Consider the following 26,093-nt stretch of genomic DNA (forward strand, 5'->3'; position numbering starts at 1 on the left):
CTATGCCGGACAGTTTTTGCTCCATGTTTGTCGAAAAAAACCCATTCCTGAGAAATCTTAGGGATAGAAAAGGAGGATTTTTGCATTTAAAAAAAACCTAAACAGAAACACATTTTTATCCAGAGGCAATGAACCTGATATTTTTTGGATAACTCCCAGAGCAAACTGTCAGCAGTTATTTTTTTTTTTTTCATAACGACACATCTTTGGAGGAAATCGGCTCCAATCAAAAGTGTTCACAGTGTGATAAGGAACAGCAACACAGAGAGTCAGGTTGTCTGTGGAGATTTTTTTAAAATTACATTTACCTCTATTGCACAATATCCACGCCGACTGCTAGAGGTTAAGTTGTGCCACATTTAGTCAGTGTGTTCGTTCCTATTTGCGTGAAAGCGATCCCTTAAACACATAATTGTTGTGCTGCAGTAGCTTCGTCCTGAAAAATCACAGACGAGACGAAATTAACTGCACAAAAGATTAAAGGGAACAGTTTAATCGCACGTAACCAACTCGATGAATGACTGATAACAAATATTATTTGACAACAACATAATGTAACGTCCATCACTGGAAACCAAACTCACCGCTGAGGCCCTGGATTCAAAACCGCACAGTAAATCAAATGAAGTGTTCCCATAATATTTGTGAGCCGTGTATTTGGCCTCTGCTGTGGCATGCAGAGCTGTTGTAGAGGCTCATACTTGAACACCTTGTGCAAGCCCCCATGAGGCTTTCACTGCAATAACAGCACATACTGACTGAATTCACACTCACTCAAAATAATGTATTCCTTATTTTTTTTTTGCAAATTGCACCGTGCATATTACGGAAACTTGCTGCTCACTGTTAAGACTTCATGTTCAAGAGTTTTTTGGACAGTGATACTCCTCCATCTTCACACCCCAGGAACGGGGATCCGTCTGCCAGCCGCTTGCCCTGTGGTTGTATGTGAGATTGAATAAATATGTGTACAGTAGAGTTATGGCAACAGCTGTTCTTTCAAATACTGAGAGAGGGAGGAAAAACCAGAGGAGAGAGAAAGGGAACGCATTCCTGATGGATTTCTCATTTCGGCCTTTGGCCAGGATCTCATCCCCATCACTTTTGAAGCTTGCCGCTGCTTGTAAAATCTTCCACATATCACACGGGGTTCCTCATCCTCTCTGGGGAGCCTATGCCCCGACAACAACATTAATCAATCAGCCGCTAGTAAAAAAAAAAAAAATGGTCTGGGGCACCGCTCTCCTCTTACCACAGTCATTCACACTCCCTCTGAACCCCAGCAGAAGTCCTCGCTGCATGCTAACTGTTCATCACACTGGAAACATGCAGTTGGGGGGTAACTGATTCCACACATGTCTTTGTCCGTCTTAAAAAACCCCCAACATGCAAGGATGTCCAACGTCTGAGCAGTTAATGCCTCACTCAAGGGAAGAGATCTCGTGTCTCTTATGGAGCGTAATATTTGTGTTTTGTGTGAGCTGAATGTGGAAAAAAAAGGTGTAGAATTTAAAGCTGCACCAATACAGTTTAATGAAAATAGACAGTCTAATAATATCATTCAGGGAAAAAAAATGTGGACTTCCAAGAGTACAGCCATAAATTTGTGTTAGCCACACAACTGCACAACCCCAAAAAATGTGACATATACAATTCATAGTCATCATTAACACCTCAGATTTTAAAGAATAATCCATGCATGTATTAGCTCCGTGTGTATTTATGGAGACTGACGAAAATATCTCAAGACGAAAGCAAGAGAAGAAAGAAAATGGAGTGACTGTTGTCTCTTTGCTGCGAGATAATAGACTTAAATGATATCATGTGAAAACCTGAGGAATTTGAGTCATGGCTGTAATTTGTTAATGCTGTTTCCCTCATAATCTAATTCTCAAAGTCTTTGAAAGTCTCGAAAGGTCAACTCAAACTTAATTTTCTGGGAAGGTTAAGAAAAAAAGCAATGCCCAAAATTGCTCTGCAGAGTGAGGGTAAGAGTTTGTGACAAGATATGCAATGAATTTATCCGATTGATGCGAGTTATGATTGTTTTGTCAAAGCAAATGCCCCCTGAGAAAATTAAAATCCCTAAACTGCTGGATTGCAAACATTTTAACATCTAGATCATGAGGATAAAATAAGCGCAGATCATTTTCTGCGTGTGTTTGCGTCGCAGTGTTTTCCGAAGATTGTCTTTCACATGGGTGCCCAAATAGGCCAAAAGAGGGGAGACCCTTTGGCCTGTGAGCAAAGCCTCTGCAGCACAGCTGCAATGACGCATCTTCCAGATGTTGTTTGAGGGGGGGAAACTATGGGCAGCGGGGGTCTCACAGACTCATCATTTAGCTTGAATTTGTGTCCACAGTCATGCTTCATCTCTCTCCATTTGTCATTAAACATGGGGGGATGATGCGGAGCGCAGTTTGCTCAGGTGGCGTCGCTTAGGTGCAAACACGACGACCGACCACACAGCTGAAGTGTTGTAAATTAAACCTGCTAAAGTGTTTGGCTTAGCGCTGACACACAACCTAAACTCATAAACAGAGCTAATTCCCCATGCGTCTGCCATTTTAAGACCTTTTCACCATCCATCTTTATCAGCCGCCGCCCCTTTCAGCAGAGCCACCGGTGCTGCTCCACCATCACAGGCCCCACAATGGTTTTATCACCCCGGCTGACAAATTGTGGGATATGATCCATATCTCTCGGGCAATTAGTTACAGACCGTCTCAGTGGGAGGGGATACTGCCAAGTCTACCTTCAGCATATGCTTCGCCGATGCACTGTGCACTGTCACTTTTTCACATCTGATAGCCCCTCACTTTTAACCGAGGCTGGCGGCAAAGCCATTCTCGGAGCTATTAGGGAAGAGAGCAGCGTTTGTGTCCGCTCCCTCTGAGGAGTGGACCAGGTGGGGGGGGGGGGGGGGGGGGGGTGCAGTATATAAGCTGCAGGCCGCTCTAAATCAGCACTCACAGATTAACCAAATTACATTCTCCTCTATTTAGACCAAAGTTTCTTAAGAGACCAACTTCTGAGTCTCGGCTGAAGCTCATCATCTCAGCATGCCGCCACTGGCTCGATTCACCAAATCTGTCACATAGATCCTCTTTCATTACCAATAAACATTCTGCGCGTAGCCATTATAGTTCGTGGAATCTAATAAGGTATAAGCATTGCTTTTCTTACGAAGCGTGCAAATCAATTTGGTAAAAAAGTTTCTCTCTTTATCTGCGGCTTGTGCTCGCCTGTTGATGTATGGAACGAGCACAGAAGTCTTTAGCAAAACCCACAAAACCCACCGCACCGATGCTTTTCAAACCACTTTTCGACGTAACAAGTGAAAAAATGTAATCCCACGGCAAGGTATCAAGAGGTAATACGCCATTTTTTTCCCCCCGATTGTTATAATATTAGTCAAGTACCAGCGGCAAGAGAGCAAATCACAATGGAGCCGAGTGGCGACAACCAAACCCAACAGGCGACGCTATTCCCGCCAGTGTGGGTTTATGTTTCATAAAGGAATAAATAGGATTTGTGCAGATTGCAAGGGAGAAATTGTTGCAATGCATCAGTGTGAATGTTCTAACAGTTTCTTATTATTAGAATTTAAATGACTTTGGGTACAGTGCTTCTGTACTCCTGATACTTATCAAGCTAATCCCACTCTCCCCTCAAATTCATACTCCTAGCTACTTTAATTAGCATAGTGCCAGTCTGGAAGGCAAGCAGGGAGGGAATCAGAGAGAGGGGAGGGGGGATGTGTGCGGGGTTTGGGGGGGAGGTATTGCGTGGTATGAGACAGAAGAGGATTTGTATGTTGAGGCTGGTTGCATCACCCCGCTGTGTTATTGTGGATATGAAGTCAGCAGCACATTTTGTTTTGTCATTATCTTGGCTCCGAGTGTTTATCTACCCGAATGTTGCAAATTGGCTCCTGAAAGGTGTCACATATTCGCTACTTTGTCTCCGACAAAATAAATAATTGGCGGATCGACTGAACGGTGATTTTCGTGAAAATGCGAACCATCATCAAAGCTGGGGGGGGGGGGGGGGAAATTGTCACTGGTTATTTATAAGAAAATGTATGGGAAAAATGGAAGTTTAAAGGCAGTGGACGGCAGCCAGACTTAAGCTTGAGACTAAAACGAAAACCGAATGCTGTGTTTTGCAGGTTTGTCATCCAATTGCGTGTTTGAGGTTTTTATCTAAGACCTCCTTCTCCCTTTTGTCCTCGTCCAACCAAGTCCTCCTTCAAGCCTCCTCCTTTTGTTTCACAAGCAGAGAGTTAAGCTTGACTTCTATAAGTCGGGTTTACTGCTCCGAGGGGGTTTTCTATCCTCCCTCCCATACTTTCTGCACAACGATTCAGAGATACGTTTCCAACGGCAGAGTATACAGAGAAACCCTTTTTAGTCCATGACAACAAAGACAGAAGTGAGCCCCTTTAATTTGGCTGCACACTTGTAGGTTGAGAGGGAACACGGAGGAGCCTTTGCCACTGCTGCTGCTGCTGCTGCTGCTGCTGCTGCTGCTGCTGGTGCTGCTGCTGCTGCTGCTGCTGCTGCTGCTCTCTGTGCAGCACTGAGTTAAACCGGATTGAGGAGAGTGCAGGATAATCTGTGGGCCAAGGTGACTTTGTGATCAGGTTCCAGAGTGTAGCCTCAAGTCCTCAGCTTCAGGCCGTGTCTGTGTGTGAGTGTGTGTGTGTGTGTGTTTCGACTTTGCAAGAGCGTAGTATGTGTCGGTGTCCGAGAGTCCGCTCGTAATTTATGCATGTGTGTGTATGTGATACTGTATGGGCAGCTGTGTACATGCACAATGCCACGAGACAGATGATTGTGGTAGAAAAGACCCCCCCCGAGTGTGCGACTCGTCTCTTGTCCCACTTTAATATACAGTCTTTTGTCAAAGTGGACACGTTGCACCTGGCGTTCATGCACAATAACGGTGTAGAGCTGCAACCTCTACAACCTCTGCTAGTTCAAAGCCTAAGACGACTACTGCCAGTTCCTGTAAAGTTGCTTTTTGTCCAACATTTATACCTTGCGGACTCTATATACAGCAAGGATTATATATTACGTTATATTTCCTATCATAAATGTGATGGTGTTTCAACTCCTTGCACTAAAAGCACCTGGTTAGGGTCAATATATTATGTTTTTTTTCCATGATATCATCTGTATCATCTGCATAAAAACACACCATTTAGCATCTAAACAATCTCCATTAGATCTCAAACTGTGGTCTGCTTTAGAGAGCATCGTATGGATGCCTCACTAGATTTCACTCCTCCTCCTCCTCCTCCTCCCTATGTCACTTTTGCAATATATAAATGGCGCATACTGTAGTGTAGGAAACATCATAACAACATAATGTCGCAGTTAGAGCCTGTCCATTATCAACTCCTGTCCTTCTTGCCTCAGAGGAAATAATGTCCTCATCTGCAAGCTGTAAAATGTCTGAAAAAAGACATTTGTAAAAAAGTGTGTCTTCTTAATTTCTTACTGGCAATTTATTCAGTGTGTTGTCTTTACAATGTTTGCTATTCTCAGCTAACCTTTCCTAACAATTAAGTTAAAAAACAAGCCATTGTGACTTGAAGACACAACATACAATCTTAGTCTGTTAATTTAAACAAACCCATAATCTCTCCTCACTATTTGAGTCTTGGTTTTCAGACTGTGGTCTCATGTCTCATGGTGCCCTTTCTGCACTCATGCCCCTCTGAGCAGCTTTCATGAAGTCCAGGCACTATAATTCCATTATCTCCAAGTAATTTGCAAAACATTTCAGCACTAACACACTTACATCATTTTTTTTTTTTGGGGGGGGATTATGATTAGTGGCCAGAGGTAGTGGCATATGACACACACATATCTGATGATAAATGTTTGTCTAATGTCTGGTCTCATGAGGCCAAACAAGCTCTGTGTGTTTACAAAGAATTTTATCAGCAAGAATGTAGAAATATATATAATAAATGAAAGAAAACACACACACAAAAACAGACAGACTTCACCGTTTAAGTGGTTTGTGTCGTCCGTGATGGAACACCTCCTTCCTAAAGTTTGGAGGACAACGGGGGAAGGAAGTGAAAGTGGACATAAAAGAGGGTCTGGGTGAGTGGATGAGGTCGGAGGTGAAGTGGCCATTCGGGGTGGGGGGTGAAGGGGAGTGTGTGGAAGGAAGGGGGTGTGCCCCAGCCCCCCCCCCCCCCCCTCGTATCCCCTCCCCTGTCCTAGGCAGCTGTTTGTCTGGCCAAGATGCAGCTTAGTTCAGACCATGACCACGCTCCACTACATCCTAATAGCAGACATTTCGCTGGAGCCATGCACCACATTTTGTTTAGCAATATGTGATTGAGGAAGTGGAGCAGGCGGCAGAGGTAAAGATTTCCTAGTTGCACTGTTGAGGGTTTGCTCAGCCCAACCGTCACCTGTTGCATCGCGAAAAAATGCATAGCCTGTGTGGAAAAGGAAAAAAAAAAAACACATTCAAATTAAGATCTCTGTTGGACTGAGATCCCTTGTAGGCCTTTTAACAGTTTATATGTATGTTTGTGTGTACAAAAAAAGAGGCAGCCCCTGAAAAGCAGTGAGTATGTCGCTGGGTAAGTCCCCTTGAAAGTGTCCTTCTTTAAGACCTGTTTAAAAGGGACGCCCCCCCTTTGTGTCCACTGTTCTCCGTGGCGTATGGAGGAGCTTTTGTCCCCCCCTTTCATGTGTCCTCACAATAGCCCGGGCCGTTTGAAACACAACAGTAGATGAACTGCTCTGACAGTGTATTAAACTCTGATGAATTGCCTGTGCGAGGCATAGATCAATGTCCTTCAACCCTCAGCACACAGCGAAGCCGGGGCCTTGTCTTGGTTAAATGGAACAGGTTGGCGACTCCTTTGAGACGCGTCTGATTATGTTTGTGTTTTGTTGAAGCAGAAGTCTTTTTAAAATGTGTAAATCTTTGCGGTTCAAAAGAGTTCTATTTTCCCCCCTTCGTTTCATTCAGGGAGCTTCGACATTGTGTGTCTGCGCTTCGAGCGCTGCTCGTTTTGTAAGCGTTTTTTTTTTTTTTTTTTGCTATTTTTCCAGGCTCGGGACTCTTGTGTTTGACTCGTAAAGTTAAAACACTTTCTGCAAAGTGACTTTTAAAGCTCTGAAAACAAACCGCGCCGAAGCGGCACATTTTTACAGCAAGCGCACTTAATATTTCTCTGCATCTCCAGGTGGAGATGATGGCCTCTCGCAAATCTTCTAACAGTTTCGCACACACACTGTGGCGACTGCTCACCTACGTCTGACCTTTAAATGACTTCTTCCCTCTGAAGGAGGCTTAGGGCAGCGTGTTTACACAGATCACAGCTTCAGCCACTTAAGAACAACAGGGACAGACCACTGAGCCTCTATTGCTGCTCCCACAGGGACCGCTCACTCTCACTAACCACTCACACTAACTGGCCGATTAATCACAGGTGGCAGGAGCCAGCACACTCTGCAGAGGGTCTGCACAAGTCACATAACCACCAGTTTTTCCCTGTACACAAGACATAAGTAATCAGATTTTGTCTAATTTGTTGACCGCCACCAAGAGGCATATGTTGGGTCTGCGCTTTCCGAGTGCTTCTCGTTGATTATTTGTTTTGATTTTTCTTTCTCTACATAGGTGTGGTTCAGCAACAGGCGAGCTCGGTGGCGTAAGCAGGCCGGGGCTAATCAGCTAGCAGCCTTCAACCACTTGCTTCCCGGAGGATTCCCACCCACAGGCATGCCGACTTTACCCACATACCAGCTGCCAGATTCCGGCTATCCCAGCGCGGCGCTATCGCAGGGTGAGTCTCCCGAGCGAAGCTCTTCCACTGCAAACGTACACTACGCTCTGAGGTTAATGCAATTTCGGTAAAGATTACATTAGTGGTTTATTTATTATTCGGGGGGTTTGCCATCCATATTTCATGTTCATGCTGACGTCATTACAGACCATGTGCTGCCTATAAGAGCCATGCGGCAAGTAGTTATCTTTACAATCGCTGCTTTGTCCACCTATTTTTGCATGTTTCGAGGCTAATTTTTGTGATGTACAGAGATGAATAAAAAATGAGCAGGCGTTCTAATCTGGGATTTATGACCTCATGTGTTGAAGGTAGCGTTTTTTTTACCGTCTCTGCACAGACTTTAACGTGCACTTGCCTTTGATTTGTTCTCACTGGTGCACTCACTTTTTGTGTTGTTTTTTTTCCTGTGTGTGTGTCAGAGGGCGGCAGTACGTTGCACAGACCTCAGCCGCTGCCTCCGTCCTCCATGCACCAGGGGGGTCTGAGCGCTGACGGCAGCTCCGCGTACGGCCTTTCATCCAATCGCCACAGCTTCTCCAGCTACTCCGATACGTTCATGAGCCCCTCGGCGTCCAGCAACCACATGAACGCTGTCGGCAACGGGCTTTCTCCACAGGTCAGTCCGCCCGTGCTTTACCTTATACTGTACTACACCACATATTGCCCCCCCCCCCCCCCACAGGTAGCTTTACCATCCCTCAGCCTTCCTCCTGCTGTTCACTGCTCAGAAATGTAATTGTAATTTGACTGAAATTAAAATTCAGAAACGGCATGTTCAGCGAAATAACTGCCAGTGTGGGCTTTTATGTTCGCCTTCCAAAGCCCGGGATTTACTCTGGCTTTCCTAAATTGCTACATTTGTAAAACAATTGGATTAACATCAACAAATTAAAATTCATCTTGATAGCACCACCAAGTGCTCAAGCTGCTCCAAACAGCGGGTTCGACTTTCCTGGGACGTCTAAATCCTGCACAGCACAGCCAGAACACATGCAGATGAAATAATTAGCTAAAGCTTATAAATGTAGACCCATAATCTTCTTCGTGTAATTGTCAGCAGTGGGAAGACTCCAGTGCTATGTGTGATTTTTTTCTTTTTCTTCCTCTCACTGCTGCGTTATTTCCTCATAAGCTCACGACGATATTTGTCACGATAAATATATACTGTGTGTGTCATCTTAAAGCGTAATCCTGTCATGTCAACGCTTATTTTAACTGCTGGATCTCACACGTTAACCTCCGTTAATGGGTATTAAACTGCAACTCTACGGCTTTAAGTAGAAAAAAAAAGAAAAAAACGATTTGTATTGATGCACATAATGTGTACATAGTGAATTATGCACAATTACCCATCAATACTGGCCACTCTTGCCCACCCGCACCAACAAGATGTGGTTAACAGGCAGAAAATAAGATTGAAATGGTGTGTAAAGAGTTGAAAATGAATTTCAATGCCGCATTTGTCCACAATTACCCCGTCGTTCACACGTGTTTTATTGGTGAGTTTTTTTCTTTTTTTTTTTTTCTTTCTCCTTCTTCAAATATTTCTCAAAGCAGATTGGAAACATTCTCGGTATTACCGTCTTTCTTCGGAGAAAAAAGAATTAAGGATTTTGTGACAAAAAGGAGATTTTCCTTGCTGCTGGAGCGACGAAGGATAACATGGAGGCTCACAGCGTGTTTGATTGTTAATCGTGGCACAGGGGCTTTAACTGCTAATGCTCTCACTGCACAACCTGCACAAAAACACCAGGAACAGTCTTTTTTCCTTTTTTTTTTCTTTTTTTTTTCATTAATGGCCCTCTCTAATACTGGTATGGGGTACTCTGGTGCTTTCTCTCCCTCTCTCTGCACAGGCATTCAAGAATGTTGGGATATTAAACATTTCCTGTCATAGTGAGGATTAGAACAGGAGCCTTTGGGCAACTGTACGTCATGGATTTTTTGCGGTATTCAATTATTTTATCAAGTGGCGTTGATGAAAGTCTATAAAAATATGATTTTTAATGCTTTTTTTTTTGGTTTTTACTGATTTATTTTCAAGTTAAATTGCAGATTTCTTTTTTTTACATGCACGTGTGTGTGTGTGGATGTTTTGATGTGCCACGCCATGTTGTGCACTGCACCGAATTGAAATGTGTTGAATGCATGCAGAATGCTGTGTGGCATTCCTATCAGTCTCTCAGCATGGAGATGAATGTTCCCACTGACAGCGAAATCAGAGTTCACTCTGTGGTGCAGTGTCCTGCTGTGCCACAATGTGTGTGTGTGTGTGTGTGTGTGTCACTGCTGTAGCTATCAACAAACACTGGAGTATTCCCTGTCCAAGTCAGTGAATTTCATTCAAACAGTATAAGTCAGTGTCAGCTCGGGGGAAAAGTGTCAACACACATTTGACTTCCTTGCATTTGATTTTTTTTCCCTGATTTATAGCATGTTTTTGCCTCTCCTGGTTTGCGGTCCACCGAGATGGAAATGAGAATTTGATATTGTAAGTTACAGACGGCATCTGTTAGCAGGAGATATGCTTGTGCATTTCTATGTATGAGCTATTTCTTCAAGTGTCTGCCACTGATGGCCTTGCTGTAGAGATTGACAAAAAAAAAAACGTCTCTGATTCCCCGGTAAATGGGCTGTGGTGGCGGGACGCCAAGTCTGTAATGGAATCCTGCAGCGTACAGGAGCCCCGTGTCCATCCCAGTCCAGTAACCTACCCCGACAGCACACATTTGCCCATTACTGTGGTGGGAGAAAAAAAAAAAAAAAGCTATCCACACTCAAACTGGTCGCTGTCATTGTGGGGGCTATACAACGTGTTTGACTGAGGCTGAGAGGGAGACAGTGTATTAGAGGTGGTGAGAGTGAAGCTGTGCATGGCTGGGCAAAAAAAAAAAAAAAAAAAAGTATGGAACCAGAAGTGTGTTTTGTTGTTGGTCTTGTTTCATTTAGCGGCACAGCAGGTGTTGGGAGAGAAGGGTAGGCAAGGGGCATGAAGGACAGGCATGGCATGCCATGAAGTATACCCAGAGATTTACCCATTTTCATTTTCTATTAAAATATTTTTCTAGAAATGGGCTTCTTTAGTGGCTGCAGCAATGCCTCAAAATTGAATTTTGCATTATTCTGACTAGATGCAATGTTTTTTGGTAGACAGTGTCACACAAATATCAGATTTTATATATTATTTGTAACTGAAAAGAGCCATTTAGATTTTCAAATGATCCCTAGAAGCAGCAGCAGCTTCATACGTGGAGAAGCATTGCTCATTACTGCATGACAGGGACACCTGCTGGGAGAGGGAAGAAAACAGTTCAAGTGCAAGAGCAACTCGGCGGCAGTGCTCAGGGGTTTGGCTGCTGACGGCAAGCGACCCAAAAGAAACCGAAAGCTTTTCTCGTGCAGACTGAAAGTGGGAAATGCACTGTGTGTTTCCTGGTGTTAGGAGAGCATTCAGGAACGGCTAGGGTTTAGTTGGAAGTCAGAGATATCTGTAGGTGTCGTGCCTGTTTGATGAGGGGAAGTTTGCAAAGTTTTGTGTGGAACTTCCGTTCTGTTTTGCAGTTTTATGAAAAAGTTGTTGTGTTATGGAATGACAAGGATGTATATGTGTGTGAGGATGGCCCTTTGGGCTGTGTGAGTGGGCCGGGCCTCCACATACACACACACACATACACGCACACACATGGGATCAGAGGCAGAGCGGCTCTCACCCCTGCCTCCCTTTGATCTGTGTCCCCAGGCCTGCCTGCCTGCCCGCGCGGCACTGTACCGCACCACGCATGCTGACACCATGCTCACCAGAGACTCCCCACAACTGTCTGAGAGAGATAAGCCAGGGGAGACTCCAAACTGTGCTGCTTCCTCCTTCCATTAGCTAGTGCAGACGCTTCTTTTTTTTTTTTTTTTAAAAAGCGGGATGAATTATTTTTAAGAAGCGAGCTCTGTCGTTGCCAAAAAAAAAAAAAAAAAAATGGAGAGGGGAAAATGTACGGAACAATCTGGAGCTCTGGCTTCATTCCGCCTCCCTCCCTGACTTCTAACAAGACATTCTGCACCTGAATACCAATGAGAGGGGGAGATTCATGTAGTCCCCCACATTATTAAAACTTGGGCATTAAGCCTCTCACCGGGCACTGTGTCAGCTGGCAGGCTCCACTGACAACAAATCAAAGGGGATGAGCACATAGCCTGCATTCATCGCTCAGCCACTCGCAGTGCAAGAGGGGGAATACATACTGGTTAATTAGAACTCCCATTAAAACAAATACTGTTTCAATTTGGCAAGTATAAAAAAAGATGTAAGAGGCTTTCAGGGAAAAAAGGGACCTGCTGTCAGCAGCTGCCAAGAAAATCCAGGGACTGTAAATCATATCCACTGGCTATACTGTTTCTGAACAGATTATTAGTGTTTGCCGTTGTTTTTGCAACACTTTTGAACTCGGGGAGGGAAGATTTCTCCAGAAACGCACACATGTACAGTACGGCTGCACACGCTGTGGTCCATGTGTTGGTCTGTGTCCCTTTTACTGTATGTGATCATTTTTGGTAGATGTATGAGCATAGAACACAAACTTTTAGGACACTTTAGAGAACCAAAGAGTGATATATATTCCCCGATGCTGCTTGTGAAGGACCAGGTTAAGCATGAAACTAGGAGAGCGGGACAATATGACACATATAGGGGGTTTTGATGGGCAACAAAACCAAGAATAATCAATAAAACTTTATTAAATTGCCCTTGAGTTCATGTCAAAAGAGCCACACACACCATCTCCTCCCTGCCTGATTTTATATACTATACCAGCCAGTCCATAGACAATTGCAAGGGTAGGTGCAGTGCATCAGGCTGCCATAACTGCCATAACACCCCTCTGGTTGTCAGAGAGTGGTTCAGTCCAATCAAGCAGGTTCATCTACTTTAACAGTTGCAGCTTGGTATTACAGTGCTAATGTTTGTTTGTTAGCACTTTACATTTAAAAGATTGTGTGCATCACCATAACCCTTTGACACCTAAGCCTCAAAATGTCTGTCTAGACTTTTTTCCCCGCTTATTTAATCCAGAAAATGGCCAGAAAATGTGCTGTAACTAAGTGATTTTTCCCTATTTTCTAATTACAGTTTACCACATGTTAAAATGGTGTATTATATATAATTTCAAATGACGGAAAACTAAATTTGAACAGTATAAAACAGAGTTTGTGTCCAAAAACAGGCCAAAAAATGTACGGGAGTTGGTCCCACGTTTTCCCCTTTCTGGCGACAAAGATGCTTATTCGCCCGGCTTCCTGCAACAGCGTTAGCGAAATTACCGTAATAACCACACGTTGGCTTTGACGTGCAACTCTTCAGCGTTCAGAAACCGTCGGGATTTTTCCGTTGGCACGAACCGTTGCGTAATTACAGCGATTGCGATGTGCGCTTCCGCGAATGTGACGTTTGCGATATGCGATGCGCTCGCTGTTAAATGTGTCCTGTTGAGCTGATACTAGCAACTGCCTTAAAATGCAAACCTCGTTTGCAGGTACCTGAGACAGTGTTGACATTTGTCGCTCTCTACATCATCTCAGTCTCTCGAGCACCTAATTACAGTCATTTTTCTTTCCATTCCAAAATATTCTCAGTCAGAGCTTTGTGTATTCAACTATTTTTTCCCCTCTACCAACCTTCCTTACCTCTATTTGGCTTTTTGTCATCACTCCGATGCTTTGCCAATAGTAGCTTTGCTCTCTATTTCCCTCTCTCCCTCTCTCCCCACCTTCCTCTCTTGCTCCAGCTCTCTTCCCTGGAGAGGCAGCTCTTCTCCCTACGCCCAGATGAAAGGCTACGGCGGACAATAAAAATGCTATTTAAATGCAAGGGTGTTTGTGTGCGGGTGAGATATTTCCTGCTGAAAGTGAGCTGCTGCAACCTGATAAATAGCAAATATAAGGGAATGTGATTTACATTTATCTTGCAGAGGCAGCCAATATGAATTTCAGTAAATCCTAGAAGATGGGGATTTAAAGGAGGAAAATGACTGCGACTGATTCACATGCTGTGTCCCACGCAGCTGAAATGCCTATAAGGTGGAGAGAGCCAGTGCCTTTTATTAAAGCATAGGCGCAGACATCGATCCTATCTAAAATACCTATTACACAGTAGACGTACACTGTGTCGCATTCTCATTTGAGGAGATATCAGCCTCACACACACACACACACAATTTGAAGGTTACTTGCACTAAAAATAAAAAAAGCAAAGCTACAGGGCAGGTGAAGGTGTCTGCGGTGAGTACACGGAGTGACCCACCTCTGACGGGTTCAAGGGTCAGGGTGCAGAGGGTTATAGGACAGCTGAGGGGAGAGGGCCGGTTTCGATGTGAACCTGCCCGTACGAGCCAGAGGTTTGGGATGTTTTCTGGCTGCATGTGGTTCCCGTTAGTTCCAGATGCCACTCTGACAGGTGCATAAGCTGTGATTAATACTCTCCCCTGACTTTTTCCTCTCGCCCTCGTTCTCCTCGTTCACGTCCCCTTCTTCCCTCCGTCTCTCCTCGTCTCTGGCTGGTTTTTCTTCATTAACTTAATCATAGTATATATAATTTAGATTGCGCAATCGTCGTAATCCAACAATTGTTCATTGTTTAAAAAGGACGAATGTGAGGCTTTTATTCCATGCGTCGCCTTTCTTTTCTCTCCTCCTCACAATAGGATGAGCGTATGGGAGGTGGCCACGGTCCTCAGCTGGTTGCCTCATGCACAAACTCGCCCCCTCTCAGTCTCCAGCTGAGAGCTATTTCACTATGTATTTACATGTAATTATGGCTATGAGGTGGAGATATTAACACTGTCAAGAACAATTTGACCTGACATTTTTCACTAGACCTGGCCCCTGCTGTTTTCAGCAAACAACCCCCTTCTCCTCCTCCTCCTCCTCCTCCTCCTCCTCCTCCTTTTCTTCCCTCCTTCACTCCCTCGATCTGCCTCGCTCTTCCCTCTGTGGCTGCTCCCTCACACACACACACACACACACACACAGACTCTTGCCTCGCCGAAACCATTCTGCTGGAATCAGAAAATCTGCCGTTTAATTTAGAAGAGGGGTTGGTGCAAGGTGCGGAGAGTCAAAGTGTGTGTGTGTGTGTGTGTGTGTGTGTGTGTGTGTGTGTGTGTGTGTGTGTGTGTGTGTGTGTGTGTGCACTTTGAAGGGGCCTCTCTTGTTCCCAGTGGCTGAATCCATCCCATAGTTACTCAAGCATATCACTAGCAGAGAATAGAGGATTGCTCCCCACACGTTCTCCAATTGCAGTCCAATAGACGGCATATTAACCTCTGGTTAGTGCAGGGCCAAGTTTCGAGCTTATACTGTGGGATGTTTAGGAGGGTGGAGGAGGTGGAGGAGGTGTGTGTGTGTGGGTGGGGGGGGGGGGGGGGGGGGGGGGCTTTCTCCTGCATGAGCAGCTGCGTTTTCTTTAACACTGATCCTAGCAATGAACTTAAAATGGGCTGGAAATCATTTAGCAAATGCATTTAGTAGAATGTACACTGATTAATTAGTCGGGAAGATTTTGAAAAAAAAAATATTTTAATAATTGGCACTTTTTAATGAAGTTTACACATTTCTACACATTTCACTTTATCTTTTCATCCAAAAGTCTATGATGTAACCCAATGTTATGTTTATACACACCAACCTTTATTATGTTATTTGTCTAAATAAATGCAGTACATGCATAAAATCTGATCAAAGAGACAGAGACATAATTGAATAAATGTTCTTTCTTTCTTTTTATTTTGTGCCTTTCATGAGTGTACAAGTGTACAAGAGCACAATATTACAAAAATCCATAATTACTTGTTTTTAAACACTTTTCAGGATTGCAAAGGATATAAAAGAATATAATTCTAATTTATATCTGCCCCTAACTTAAGCTCAACAAATACAGTTAGCAGTTAGCTACACCCTCATCTACACCCTTGATTACAACATCAACAACAACAAAAACAACCCATAAGTGTTCATTTTTAGGACCAAAACAACTCAAAGTTAAACATCTCAAAATTTAAACATCCAGTCAGATTTCCAATACATATATTTTCTCACTTGTTTCTCTTTATAAATATATATATATTTTTTTTTTTAATGGAAAAAATATTTCTAAAACCCTTCAAATTGTTCTGTTGAGAATTCCAGGAATAGAAAATCCTGATTCTCTACCTTTGACACGTTTAAAACCTTGAAAAAGGTGTAAGCGCTCTTCTGGTGACCTGTCCACCGTGAACCCCCGCCTTTTTGCCCTCCCTCCGTCAGCTGGGATTGGCACCAGCGACCCCCCCCCCCCCCCCTCCCCTTCCTCATGCGGAGGATAAAGCGGTAGAAGATGAGTTTTAACTAAACGCGGGGAGAAAAGACCCCGGCGCGGGGAGGCTAACGTGATGTGAGGAGTGACAGCTTGTTCCAGTGCCCTGCTAATCGTCTTCATCTGTGCCTGACTTGTCAATGCCCAGATTCTGTCAGTGCCAATCAGCCACTTAATTGAACACAATTAGCACCCTACCGTAACCCCCCCATATGCACCATATTCTTCAAAGGCCAATTTCTCTCCCTGCAGCACCAACACACACACACACACACACACACCCCACCCTTCCACCCATGCTTCCTCTCATTCTGCTTCTGTCTCTTCATCCTCTGGCACTGGTGGAAGACACTTTTCACTTTTTATTAATGTGCTGCGGCCAATTAACGCAGTGGCATGCAGGCCAGAGACAGTCATCTGGTGCCTGCCACCATCGCAGCTCTCTCTCTCTCTCTCTCTCTCCCTCTCTCCGCTGTGGCCCAGCGCCACCCCTCACGCCACCTCCGCCGTGACCAAAACGCTTTAATTCAATTTATGCAATCACTGTTATTTTTAAATAGTCATTTTGTCTGCTCAGATGAGGGGCCTCGCTGCCCGCTGGGCTGGCCCACTCATGTGAGGTTTGTGGGGGGGGGGAAGGGTGAGACATGAGCAGGAGTCGACTTAAGGAGTTAGAACCACTCATATATATTTTTATTTTCTTGATTTGATTCAGATTATCAGGGTGTTAGATTTTATTTTTCTGAAAAATATAAGTTTTTCTGAAACAAAGTTATCAAACATCTACTTTGGCTCTCCAGGAAGAAGCTGCGCCGCTCTCAGAGTTCCCTCTCTTTCTAGTCACCAGTGGATCAGTGTGACTCATGGGTCACAGAATTAAGCGCCTACTCTCTCCCCTTCGTAATCACACCCTCAGGACTGGCCTTCAAATATTGATCTTAAATTCAGTGTCATCACTGTGGATCTTTAATCATTCCGCCGAAGCGAGTATCAGCCGGGCCGATCTCCTAAGGTGCAAGATGCTATTCTGCAGCACTCAGATAACTTACAGACACTGGAGTGCTCATTTTTCCCCCCGTCTGCCCCGGTGACCTCTGCCTAACTTAAAGGTACATCTTGGGGGCATTTTGATTTGGGCAGAACGGGGAGCTATCGGTGACAGAGGAACTAATCCAGTCTTGCGCAGATTAAGAGTATTTGTGGAGTGGGGTGTTTTGGCGCTGGCGCCGGGAATGGAACAGAAGGGGCTCCTATCAGCTCTCCAGGCAGGCTAGCCCTCAGGCCAGTGCAGTCCTACAGGAGTCTTTGTACTTCCCAAAGCCTCCACTTTTGCCTCACTCTCACTCTATATCACTTTCTCTTCTCTCTTCTGCCCCCACCCACTCTCTATTGGCGCTCATATTGTCTCCACTCCAGTTCCTCTCTTTAGTCCATGTGCCCAGTTAGTGTTATTGTCTCAGGCTGCTAAAAAAAAAAAAAAGACAAAAAAAATATAAAATATTAGCACTGAATTGTTCCACTGCACTAACACAGACATGTGCACTGTCTTTCTTCTTAGTTTAAATGTCCTTTTGTCTCGCTCACAGTGCCTCACCGAGGTTGTTTGTCTGTCACATTGTTTTTATTCCGGAAAAGAAATCCGACAAAGAACGACTCGTCAAACATTCAACCCAACAAAAAAGCAAAAAAAAAGAAAAGAAAAATGTTAATTTGACTGTTGAAGAAATTAGGGAGGTTTGAAAGGAGCGGCTTTTTGTGTCTCAAATGTACTATTTATTTATCTGAAAGGATGCACATTGTATCAATTTGCACTTCCCCACTCGCTGCGCCACAGGCTGGAGGCTCTGAAGTTGGGAGAATTAATTACTTTTTTATTATTATTTATAAAGTAATCTATCTGTAGAGAGGCAGCAAGGGAAAATAGAGAGGGAGAGAGAGAGAGGGTGAGGGGAGGCTTGTGAGAGAGAGGCAGGGGAACGCCCCGGAGCATTGTCCTTTAAACTAGGTCCTGGCTCACATTATCTCTCAAACCAGCACTCACACAACGTCAAACAAAAAAACACCAACTCTGAGCTGCTGAGAAAAACGCTGTATGCTACAGAAGAGGAGGAGGAGGAGGATGGTGGTGGTGGGGGGGGGGGGGGGAGGGGAGAGAAATGTCCTCTTTACAGAGTGTGTGTGTTTTTTTAAATATTAGAATGATTCAAACTCCACAAGTGCTGGTTCAATTACCTGCGTCTCCGCTGAGACGCATTACGTAAAAATCTTAGTGACACGTCGGCGCCTCGGGCTTCGGTTTGTGGAAAAAATGCCGTCAAATAGTGCGTCAACGCTAACCTTGACAATCCCGAATCACGTCTTAATGTCTATTAAGCTGCGTGCATTTAATGCAACAAAAACCTTTTCATTCCTCCATGACAGTAGAAACACTGACGAGGACTTTGAGGGCGGATTTTAATCATCAGCTGCACATTTTAGCAGAATTTAATATATATATATTTACAGAATATCAGCTGTTTTTATGACCTTTATGTGACCAAGTATCACTTCAACTATAAGATCTTTATGGAGGCATCAAAGTGGAAAATAAAGCTGGCTTATAAATAAGATAAAAGTAGAGGGATGGAAGTGTTAGAGGCTGAACTTAGTCGGACATGACACCTGATAGATGGTCAGATTGTGGCCCGAGCAAAGCCTTGTTCATTAAAAACGAGCTCCTCGTTTTCTTTTCTGAGCTAAGGATAACTGGCGTCATCGCAAGATTAAAACACTTGTCAGACACTAAAGAGGCCGATCCATCATCATTTGCTAAAAGAGCAAAACTGCAACACTGTCAACGATAAGAAGAAGCCATTTTTTTTTTTGTCCTCCTTCTTCTTCTTCTTCTTTCTTTTGAAGAACTTTAATGAAGCATGGATGACGATCGAGCAAATTGTTGGCTTCTCTTTTTCCCGCAAAAGGCAGCGATGTAATCGAGCTCCAATTAACCAGCGACTAAAATGGACTCACGGCCTCCGGCGGTCTCTCTCAGGACACTCTCGTTCTCCTCAGCTGCCTCAGTGTGTGTGTGTGTATGTGTGTGTATGTGTGTGTGCGTCTCCATGGTCCATGTGGACGAGGGAGCATCACATGTGTCCGGCATGGGCCCATAATTCTCCCCGTTATGGATACATGTCATATGCTTTGTCCGCAGATGTGGACGAGATGATAGAATTAACATGTGGAAGTGACTAACCAGCCTGTATGTGTTTCCTCGTGGTGCTGCGAGTGAGCTTCACATTTCCTGGGAGGGCCCCCGTATTGTAAAGATATGATTAATTTTGCGGAATACGCTTAATTTTGCCCCTCTGTGGGATTCTCCTGGCTCGGCGCGGTCGTTTGCCGCGACCATTTGCCCCCCCCTCCCTCCCCCTCCCCTCGAACATGCATTGGGTGCATGTGTGCAAACATATGTGTGTGTGTGCATCACCCCCCCCCCTGTGTAACCACCTCCATGATGGGCTAATTGGTTTAGCAGCCAAAGAGGCCAAAGGGCAGCGCAGCATAGCGAAACTCAACATGAACCTGATGTTGAAAGGAAGCCTTCCCTGCAATAAGAGGGGAGCATGTCTGGGACATTTTTACCACCCTCTTACACACACACACACACACACACACATATGCCACTTTCCCATTATTAGCTAAAGAAAAAACAAACTTGCAGCATGAGAAAGCCGAATTCTTCACAGTGTTCTTCGGACTGCACTAGCACTAGAGCTAATCTTCTCCATTTTAACATAATTTGAGGCCTTCTTCTGACAAAATGTCACATGCTATTACAGTAATCTAGAATATTGAATTGGAAGCTTTTATGCACTACGAATAATATACACTGTAATGTGCAGGCGAGCCCCAAACCTGCAGTATCAGCGGGGCCCCCTCAGTAATGTTTGTGGAGCCCACTTTGTGCGGGGGATCTGAGGGGATCATTTACCAGTTCCAACTCCATTACTATTCATGAGATGGGTAGGCTAGGGGCGAGGGATTATGGACTCCCTTGGTGCTTGTTGTGCTGTAGGCTCAGGCTCAGGCCTCAGGCTCCAGGACAGAGGCTGTCTGGCATGGATGGTGGGTCTATTATCACCCTGGGACCCTTCTGTCCCACAGCACAACACTCCCTGGCACTGCCAGCTAATGGAAACAGTCTCTCTTGTTCCCTTTCTCCCTTTTTTTGTAACCTCACCACCCTTCTCGTATCCTTTCCCCCGGCTCTTGGAGGAGGAAAGGAAAGAAAAAAAAAAAAAAGACGGGGAAGTTTCTGCCTTTCCGTATTTCAAAGTTGAAATGGTTTATTTCTATCAGGATAAGAGGATGGCGCTATATTTCCCCCTCAACTCTGTCAATGCTTTGATCCTTAATTTTCCAAATGTATAACATCCTCTGTCCCCCCCCCCCCCCCCACTTTTTCCCTTTCCCCCTCCAGGTGATGAGCATCCTGAGCAACCCCAGCGCCGTACCCTCCCAGCCGCAGCACGACTTTTCCATTTCCCCCCTGCACGGCAGCCTGGAGAGCTCCAACCCCATCTCAGCCAGCTGCAGCCAGCGCTCGGACACCATCAAGAGCGTGGACAGCCTGGCCTCTTCCCAGTCCTACTGCCCCCCGACATACAGCGCCACCAGCTACAGTGTGGACCCCGTCACCGCGGGCTACCAGTACAGCCAGTACGGCCAGAGTGAGTACACCCCCCGGAATTGAAGATATTATATAGAACATTTCTGAAACTGACAAGACCGTAGTTTTGTATGTCCAACACTCAGAATTCTGTATTTATATTCAAGGTAGTATTTTAGTCCCCACCTTTTTATAAAGGTTCTACCTGGAACCCTTTTGGAGGGTTCCACCAAGAACCCTTTTAAAAACCCTTTATCCAGGAAAGGGGTTTTAAAGGGTTCTCTGGATCAGATGTAGGTTTAAACCACTCCTGTGACCTTCTTAACGTGGAACAGTAGTCCAGGTGTCTGGGTTTAGATATTCAGGGGTTTTAGAACATGATACTCAGATGTTTTCAGCTCAAATCAGAGGTTTAAGGTATGACTAGCACCCAGTGAACCATACCATATAACTAAGGTTCTCAGGACACCCTATTTAACTCATCCCTATCTTAGTTCAGGGATGGCGTAAGCTATTTAGTGACCTTCTAAACAACCCGGTTGAAATATTCAGAGGTTTAAGATACATAACTCAATACTCCATCTATTCTATTCAACGTATCGTCCTAAAGTGAATAAGCAGCATTAACAGATACAGAGTTGTCATCAAACTCGGTTTTCTGTTTACCGTTTTAAACGAGAGACCCCTAGTGGTAGAACATACATTCCTTGTGTTCAACATTTATACACTGAGCACTTTTGTCTACTTTTTTTTGCGTGTCCTGTTGAACTCGAGGAGGTCATTTGTCATTTGTTTCTGCCGTCCTTTTAAAGTTAAGTTAAATTTAAACTCCCTATGAAGTGATGCCCGACTCCCGGCCGAGAGAGAGAGCCTCATGACCTTTGCACCCTGGTTGGTCGAGGAGGCAGACACGTGCTCTTGATAAAGACCCCTCGCCCTCCTCCTCCTCCTCCCATCACCACCACCACCACCATCCTCTCAGAGAGCTGCCTTAGTCACACCCCACTCCACTTGGATGGGAAAGAGGAGAGGGCCACTTCAAAGAACGACACACCCTCAGGGGCCACAGTGTCCTCTTGTCCACCTCTCCCTTTCCCTCTTTCACTGGTCTCCATCACACACACACACACACACACACACGCTCATGCACCCACAGGGCAGGAAAGAGTTTGCTTTATTAGATTAGCATAATTGACTGATGCTGTCACAGCCGTTCGTAAGAGGTAAAATGAAGCACACTTCCCCGGCATCGGCAACATTTGTTTGTATTTATGTGCGGGTTCTGCTAGCGAGCTGTTGTATTTGTTCCGTGTTGCGGTGCACGGGCCAAGCAGTCCCATTTGGTGTGTGTGTGTGTCTGGTGTGTGTGTGTTGTCAGCAGCACTAAACTGACAGGGGAAGCGCGGATGTGAGCTGATGTGGGGGTTAATTAAGATGGTGATTGAGCACAGTGGATGAGTAATGAACGGGAGGGGGAGGGGGGAGGGGAGAGAGCTGCTGTCGGAGGACGAAAATGATCGGCCGTGTGGAGTGTGGAGGGCATGAAATCAGAGATGCCAAGTGTAATGAAGACTGGCACGTCAAACACACGCGGGGATCCGCTGCTGAGTGACAGCGACGGAGACTTTACCCCGGATGCACACGCTCCGTAACCAGCGCTGTGCCAACCTCAGACAAGGGGAAGGAGTTCGGTTGCTTCTTTCTTTTATTTTAAATGCTGGGCACGTTAACGGCGGTTAACATTAACGCATGGCGCGTTTCCATGACGACTGACCGGGAAAAAGACGTGCGTGACGTCGTGTTTTTACGTGCCGCGGCACCGGAGTCCAGACACCGCTTACCAGTTAGCCAAGCTAGCTTTTTTAGAGCTCGGCACATTAACTGCGGTTAACATTAAACGCATGACGCCTTTCCATGACGACTGATCGAAAAAAAGGCGTGCGTGTGACGTCATGTTTTTACGTGCCGCGGCACCGTTCACCCGTTAGCTCCTTTAGCTTTTTTAGCGCTCGGCACGTTAACAACACTTAACATTAACGCATGGCTCATTTCCATGACGACAAACCTGGAAAAAGACGTGCATGACACCATGTTTGCGTGACGTCGTGTTTACGTGACGCCGCACCGGAGTCCAGGCACCATTTACCAGTTAGCTAGCTCTGTTAGCTTGTTTAGTGCTGGGCACATTAACGACAGTTGACATTAACGCATGACGCGTTTTCATGCCGACTGACTGTCGACACCGTTTACCAGTTAGCTCCATTAGCTCCATTAGCTGCATTAGCTCCATTAGCTGCGTTAGCTACTTTAGCACCGTTAGTGCGCCTACAGTCGAACTGGAGCAGTCTGTTTATTAAACTAAAAATAACCAGTGTACCTGTGTGCCGCTGTTTTTAAAGTGTAGCGTTACTTTAGAGACTCATTTTAACAACCTGGAGTCATGTAAAATGTCGTTACGCGCGTCTTTTTCCAAGTCTTTACGCATTAACGTGCCCAGCGCTACTTTTTTTTTTATCTTTTACTTTCTCTAAGTGAATTGTGTCTGATGTAAGAAGTGAAATAAAAGTGCTACCTGTCTCACACGTGTTTGCTTTCTCTCTCTTGTTATTTTCCCGTGTAGCTGCTGTCGACTACCTAGCCAAGAATGTGAGCTTGTCCACTCAGAGGAGGATGAAACTCGGAGACCACTCGGCCGTTCTGGGACTCCTGCAAGTGGAGACGGGACAGGCCTACTAACGCCCTCTTCTGGACACATACCTGGACCTCTCTCTCTCTCTCTCTGTGTCTCTCTGTCTCTCTCCACCCTCTGCCACCCTCCGTCCCTCTACGCTCCATCACGTCTGGACTCCAACTCGCTCTCAGCTTCGGAGAATGTGACAAATGGGCGTGAGGAGGATCATCTGGGAGTAAAAATTAAACTTTTCACACCATTGTCCACCACCACCACCACCACCACCACCAGGCGGCTCTTCAACCTTCTCCTTCCCCATATTTGGGCACTTCTGCCTGCTCCTTACTACTCTCACCCCCATCCCCTAAATCCAGACCGTGTTTTGCTTCACTCAGAGGACCGGACAGAACCTCAAATGACCCAAGAATCCTGGGCTTGCCCCGGACCCCGGGGGGGGGGGGTTTCTCCTCGTCCGACACACATTTTTCGAGCCGTGTGCTTTGACCTCGCTGTTCATAGTAGTTAACAAAGCCGATATCATTTGAGAGACCTCTTCTCGTTTCCTTTTTTGATATTGTTCAGATTTATTGTTGCTGTTAATATGATTCTGGTTCACGTGATTTATGTTGTTCTTTGATTCCATTTCGTAGCTCTTTTCTCTGTTTAGATGTCAGTGTGTGTGTGTGTGTGTGGAAAAACACAGTGGATGAGACAACGATTTGGAAGCGTCTGTTGCTGCGGGTGTGCACTGTGCATGTTTTATCGAGAGAGAGAGACAGAGGATGATCGTTTTCCAAGCTGCTGCTCCCCGAGCTCTAATGTTCGTGAGCGCTTTGACCTTGCCCACTTTCATATTCGTCTTGACGTTTGCTAAAGAACTTGGCCACACTGTGGGAAGTCTGGCTGGATCAATTCTGCGGGGAATTTAAAGCAGGCATTTTGGCGGCCAATAGCTCCCACCCCCCCCACCCCCCCTTCTAACCTCCATCCCATCCTTAGCCATGGTCCGTGGGGAGGGAGGGCATTGTTTTGCAAAAAAGGATTGGGGAAATTAATGTATTTTGTTTGGAAATATTGAGCCAACTCAAGCCTGGCGCCCCCCCCCCCCTTAACTCTGTCTAAATCCTCAACTGCTAGGGAATACTGTGTGACTTAAAGAGTGTAAAGCAGATTAAATCACACCAATATAACGTCAAAACTAATTCACAGTGACCCTTCCCATTACCAGCTGTCTGTATTGCTCCAATTAAGCACATTCTGTAAATGCACCTTTCCCATTTCCAGGTGAAATAATCATTCCTTCAAAACATTCCTCGCAGGCTCTATTTTACAAATGTACTTATTAGCATTCCAGCAACTTTTTTTTTTTTTTTTTTGCCCCTTTCTTTTCATATGAGATTTGAGACAAGCTGTGCCATTCACATGCACAGTCATGTGGTGGTCAGTGGTGAAAGGGCACACGGGTAACACCGCTGATATGCCCACGTCTAATCCGACTCGCGCTCACAGAAATGTACAAAAACACGAAGAAAAACAAAAGAACGGTGAATACGAGACGTTTTCGTAGCACTCATAGTTGACCTGACGCGATCCACGAACCTGCCGATCACCTCGAGATGTGTGCACATTATTTGTTTTGTTTTGTTTTTTGACGTTTTTCCATCAGTACGACGATGTTACACAGAACTCTTAACTTTATCTCACGACAGATTTAGGTCCCTTTTTAGTAAACGCTGAGAAATGTACTGTACAGTAGGTGGAGCAAAAAAAAAAAGAAAAAAATAGTGTATTGCATTGTTTATAAAGAGTATGTTTTATACTAAAACAGAGCTATGTTGAGTATTAGGTAAGCAAGGGATCTGTGGAAGTAAGTTTCTTTGATTTTGAGTTTTCTTCGAACGGCTTGTTTTTCCTGTTTTCTTGTATTTAATTGGTTTAATCGGTGTTCTGACCAAACGTTTTGTTTGCTTTGGGCCCAGGCAAAGAATGAATTTGTATAAATTAGTCAAAAAAAAAAAAAGAAAGAGAATTCCATGACAAATGTTGCAAGTAAAATTGTACGAAAGAGGATCAAACTGAGCTCAACGGAGAGCCGAACACACACACACACACACACACACACAGAGACTCCACTGGACCACTGTATATTTGAATATGTGGACGTGTTTTTTTCCGAGCGCCTGATCTAATCTTACACACAGACTGATTGTGCAGAGACGGACTTTCGACTCGACTGTGAACAGAAGTCACCTGAAGCTCCCGAGAGCGACGGTGACGTGAGATGACGCTGATGGAGTCTCCGCTCTTTGGAAACTGGACCAATGAAGATTCAGGAGGAGATTTCAAAGCGGCACTGGATAGCAGCAGTGTCCTCATGTGTATATTTTAAAAAGGAAAACATTTTAGAATTGTCTTTAGTGTATCAAACCCCCCCCCCCAACCTCGCCCCCCCCCCCTCCTTTCTAACACTTCGTCGAATAAACGTTTGGATATTTAAAGCGTTCAGCTCCTTATCCCCCATTTGACACTTTTAACCTGTTTGTTTGATTTTAGTTCCTTTCTGACATCTGTGCTTTGCGTTACTCCTCCTTCTTCTTCTTCTGTT

General features: G+C 44.9%; 1 protein-coding gene across 2 annotated transcripts in view; it reads left to right on the forward strand.

Moving 5' to 3' along the window:
- The window catches only part of pax7a (paired box 7a), a 44,755-nt gene extending 21,175 nt beyond the window's left edge, over positions 1–23,580 (forward strand). For both annotated transcript variants that reach the window (XM_083892271.1, XM_083892272.1), the window contains exons 6-9: positions 7,660–7,825; positions 8,248–8,444; positions 20,629–20,878; positions 23,438–23,580. In XM_083892271.1, coding sequence (XP_083748397.1) covers positions 7,660–7,825; positions 8,248–8,444; positions 20,629–20,878; positions 23,438–23,553 — 729 coding nt within the window. In that variant the 3' untranslated portion in view covers positions 23,554–23,580. The remainder of the gene's footprint in view (positions 1–7,659; positions 7,826–8,247; positions 8,445–20,628; positions 20,879–23,437) is intronic.
- Positions 23,581–26,093: the final 2,513 nt, after the last annotated feature.

This window comes from Microchirus variegatus (genome assembly GCF_963457635.1).
Source record: "Microchirus variegatus genome assembly, chromosome: 7".
In the NCBI taxonomy this organism is placed as follows: domain Eukaryota; kingdom Metazoa; phylum Chordata; class Actinopteri; order Pleuronectiformes; family Soleidae; genus Microchirus; species Microchirus variegatus.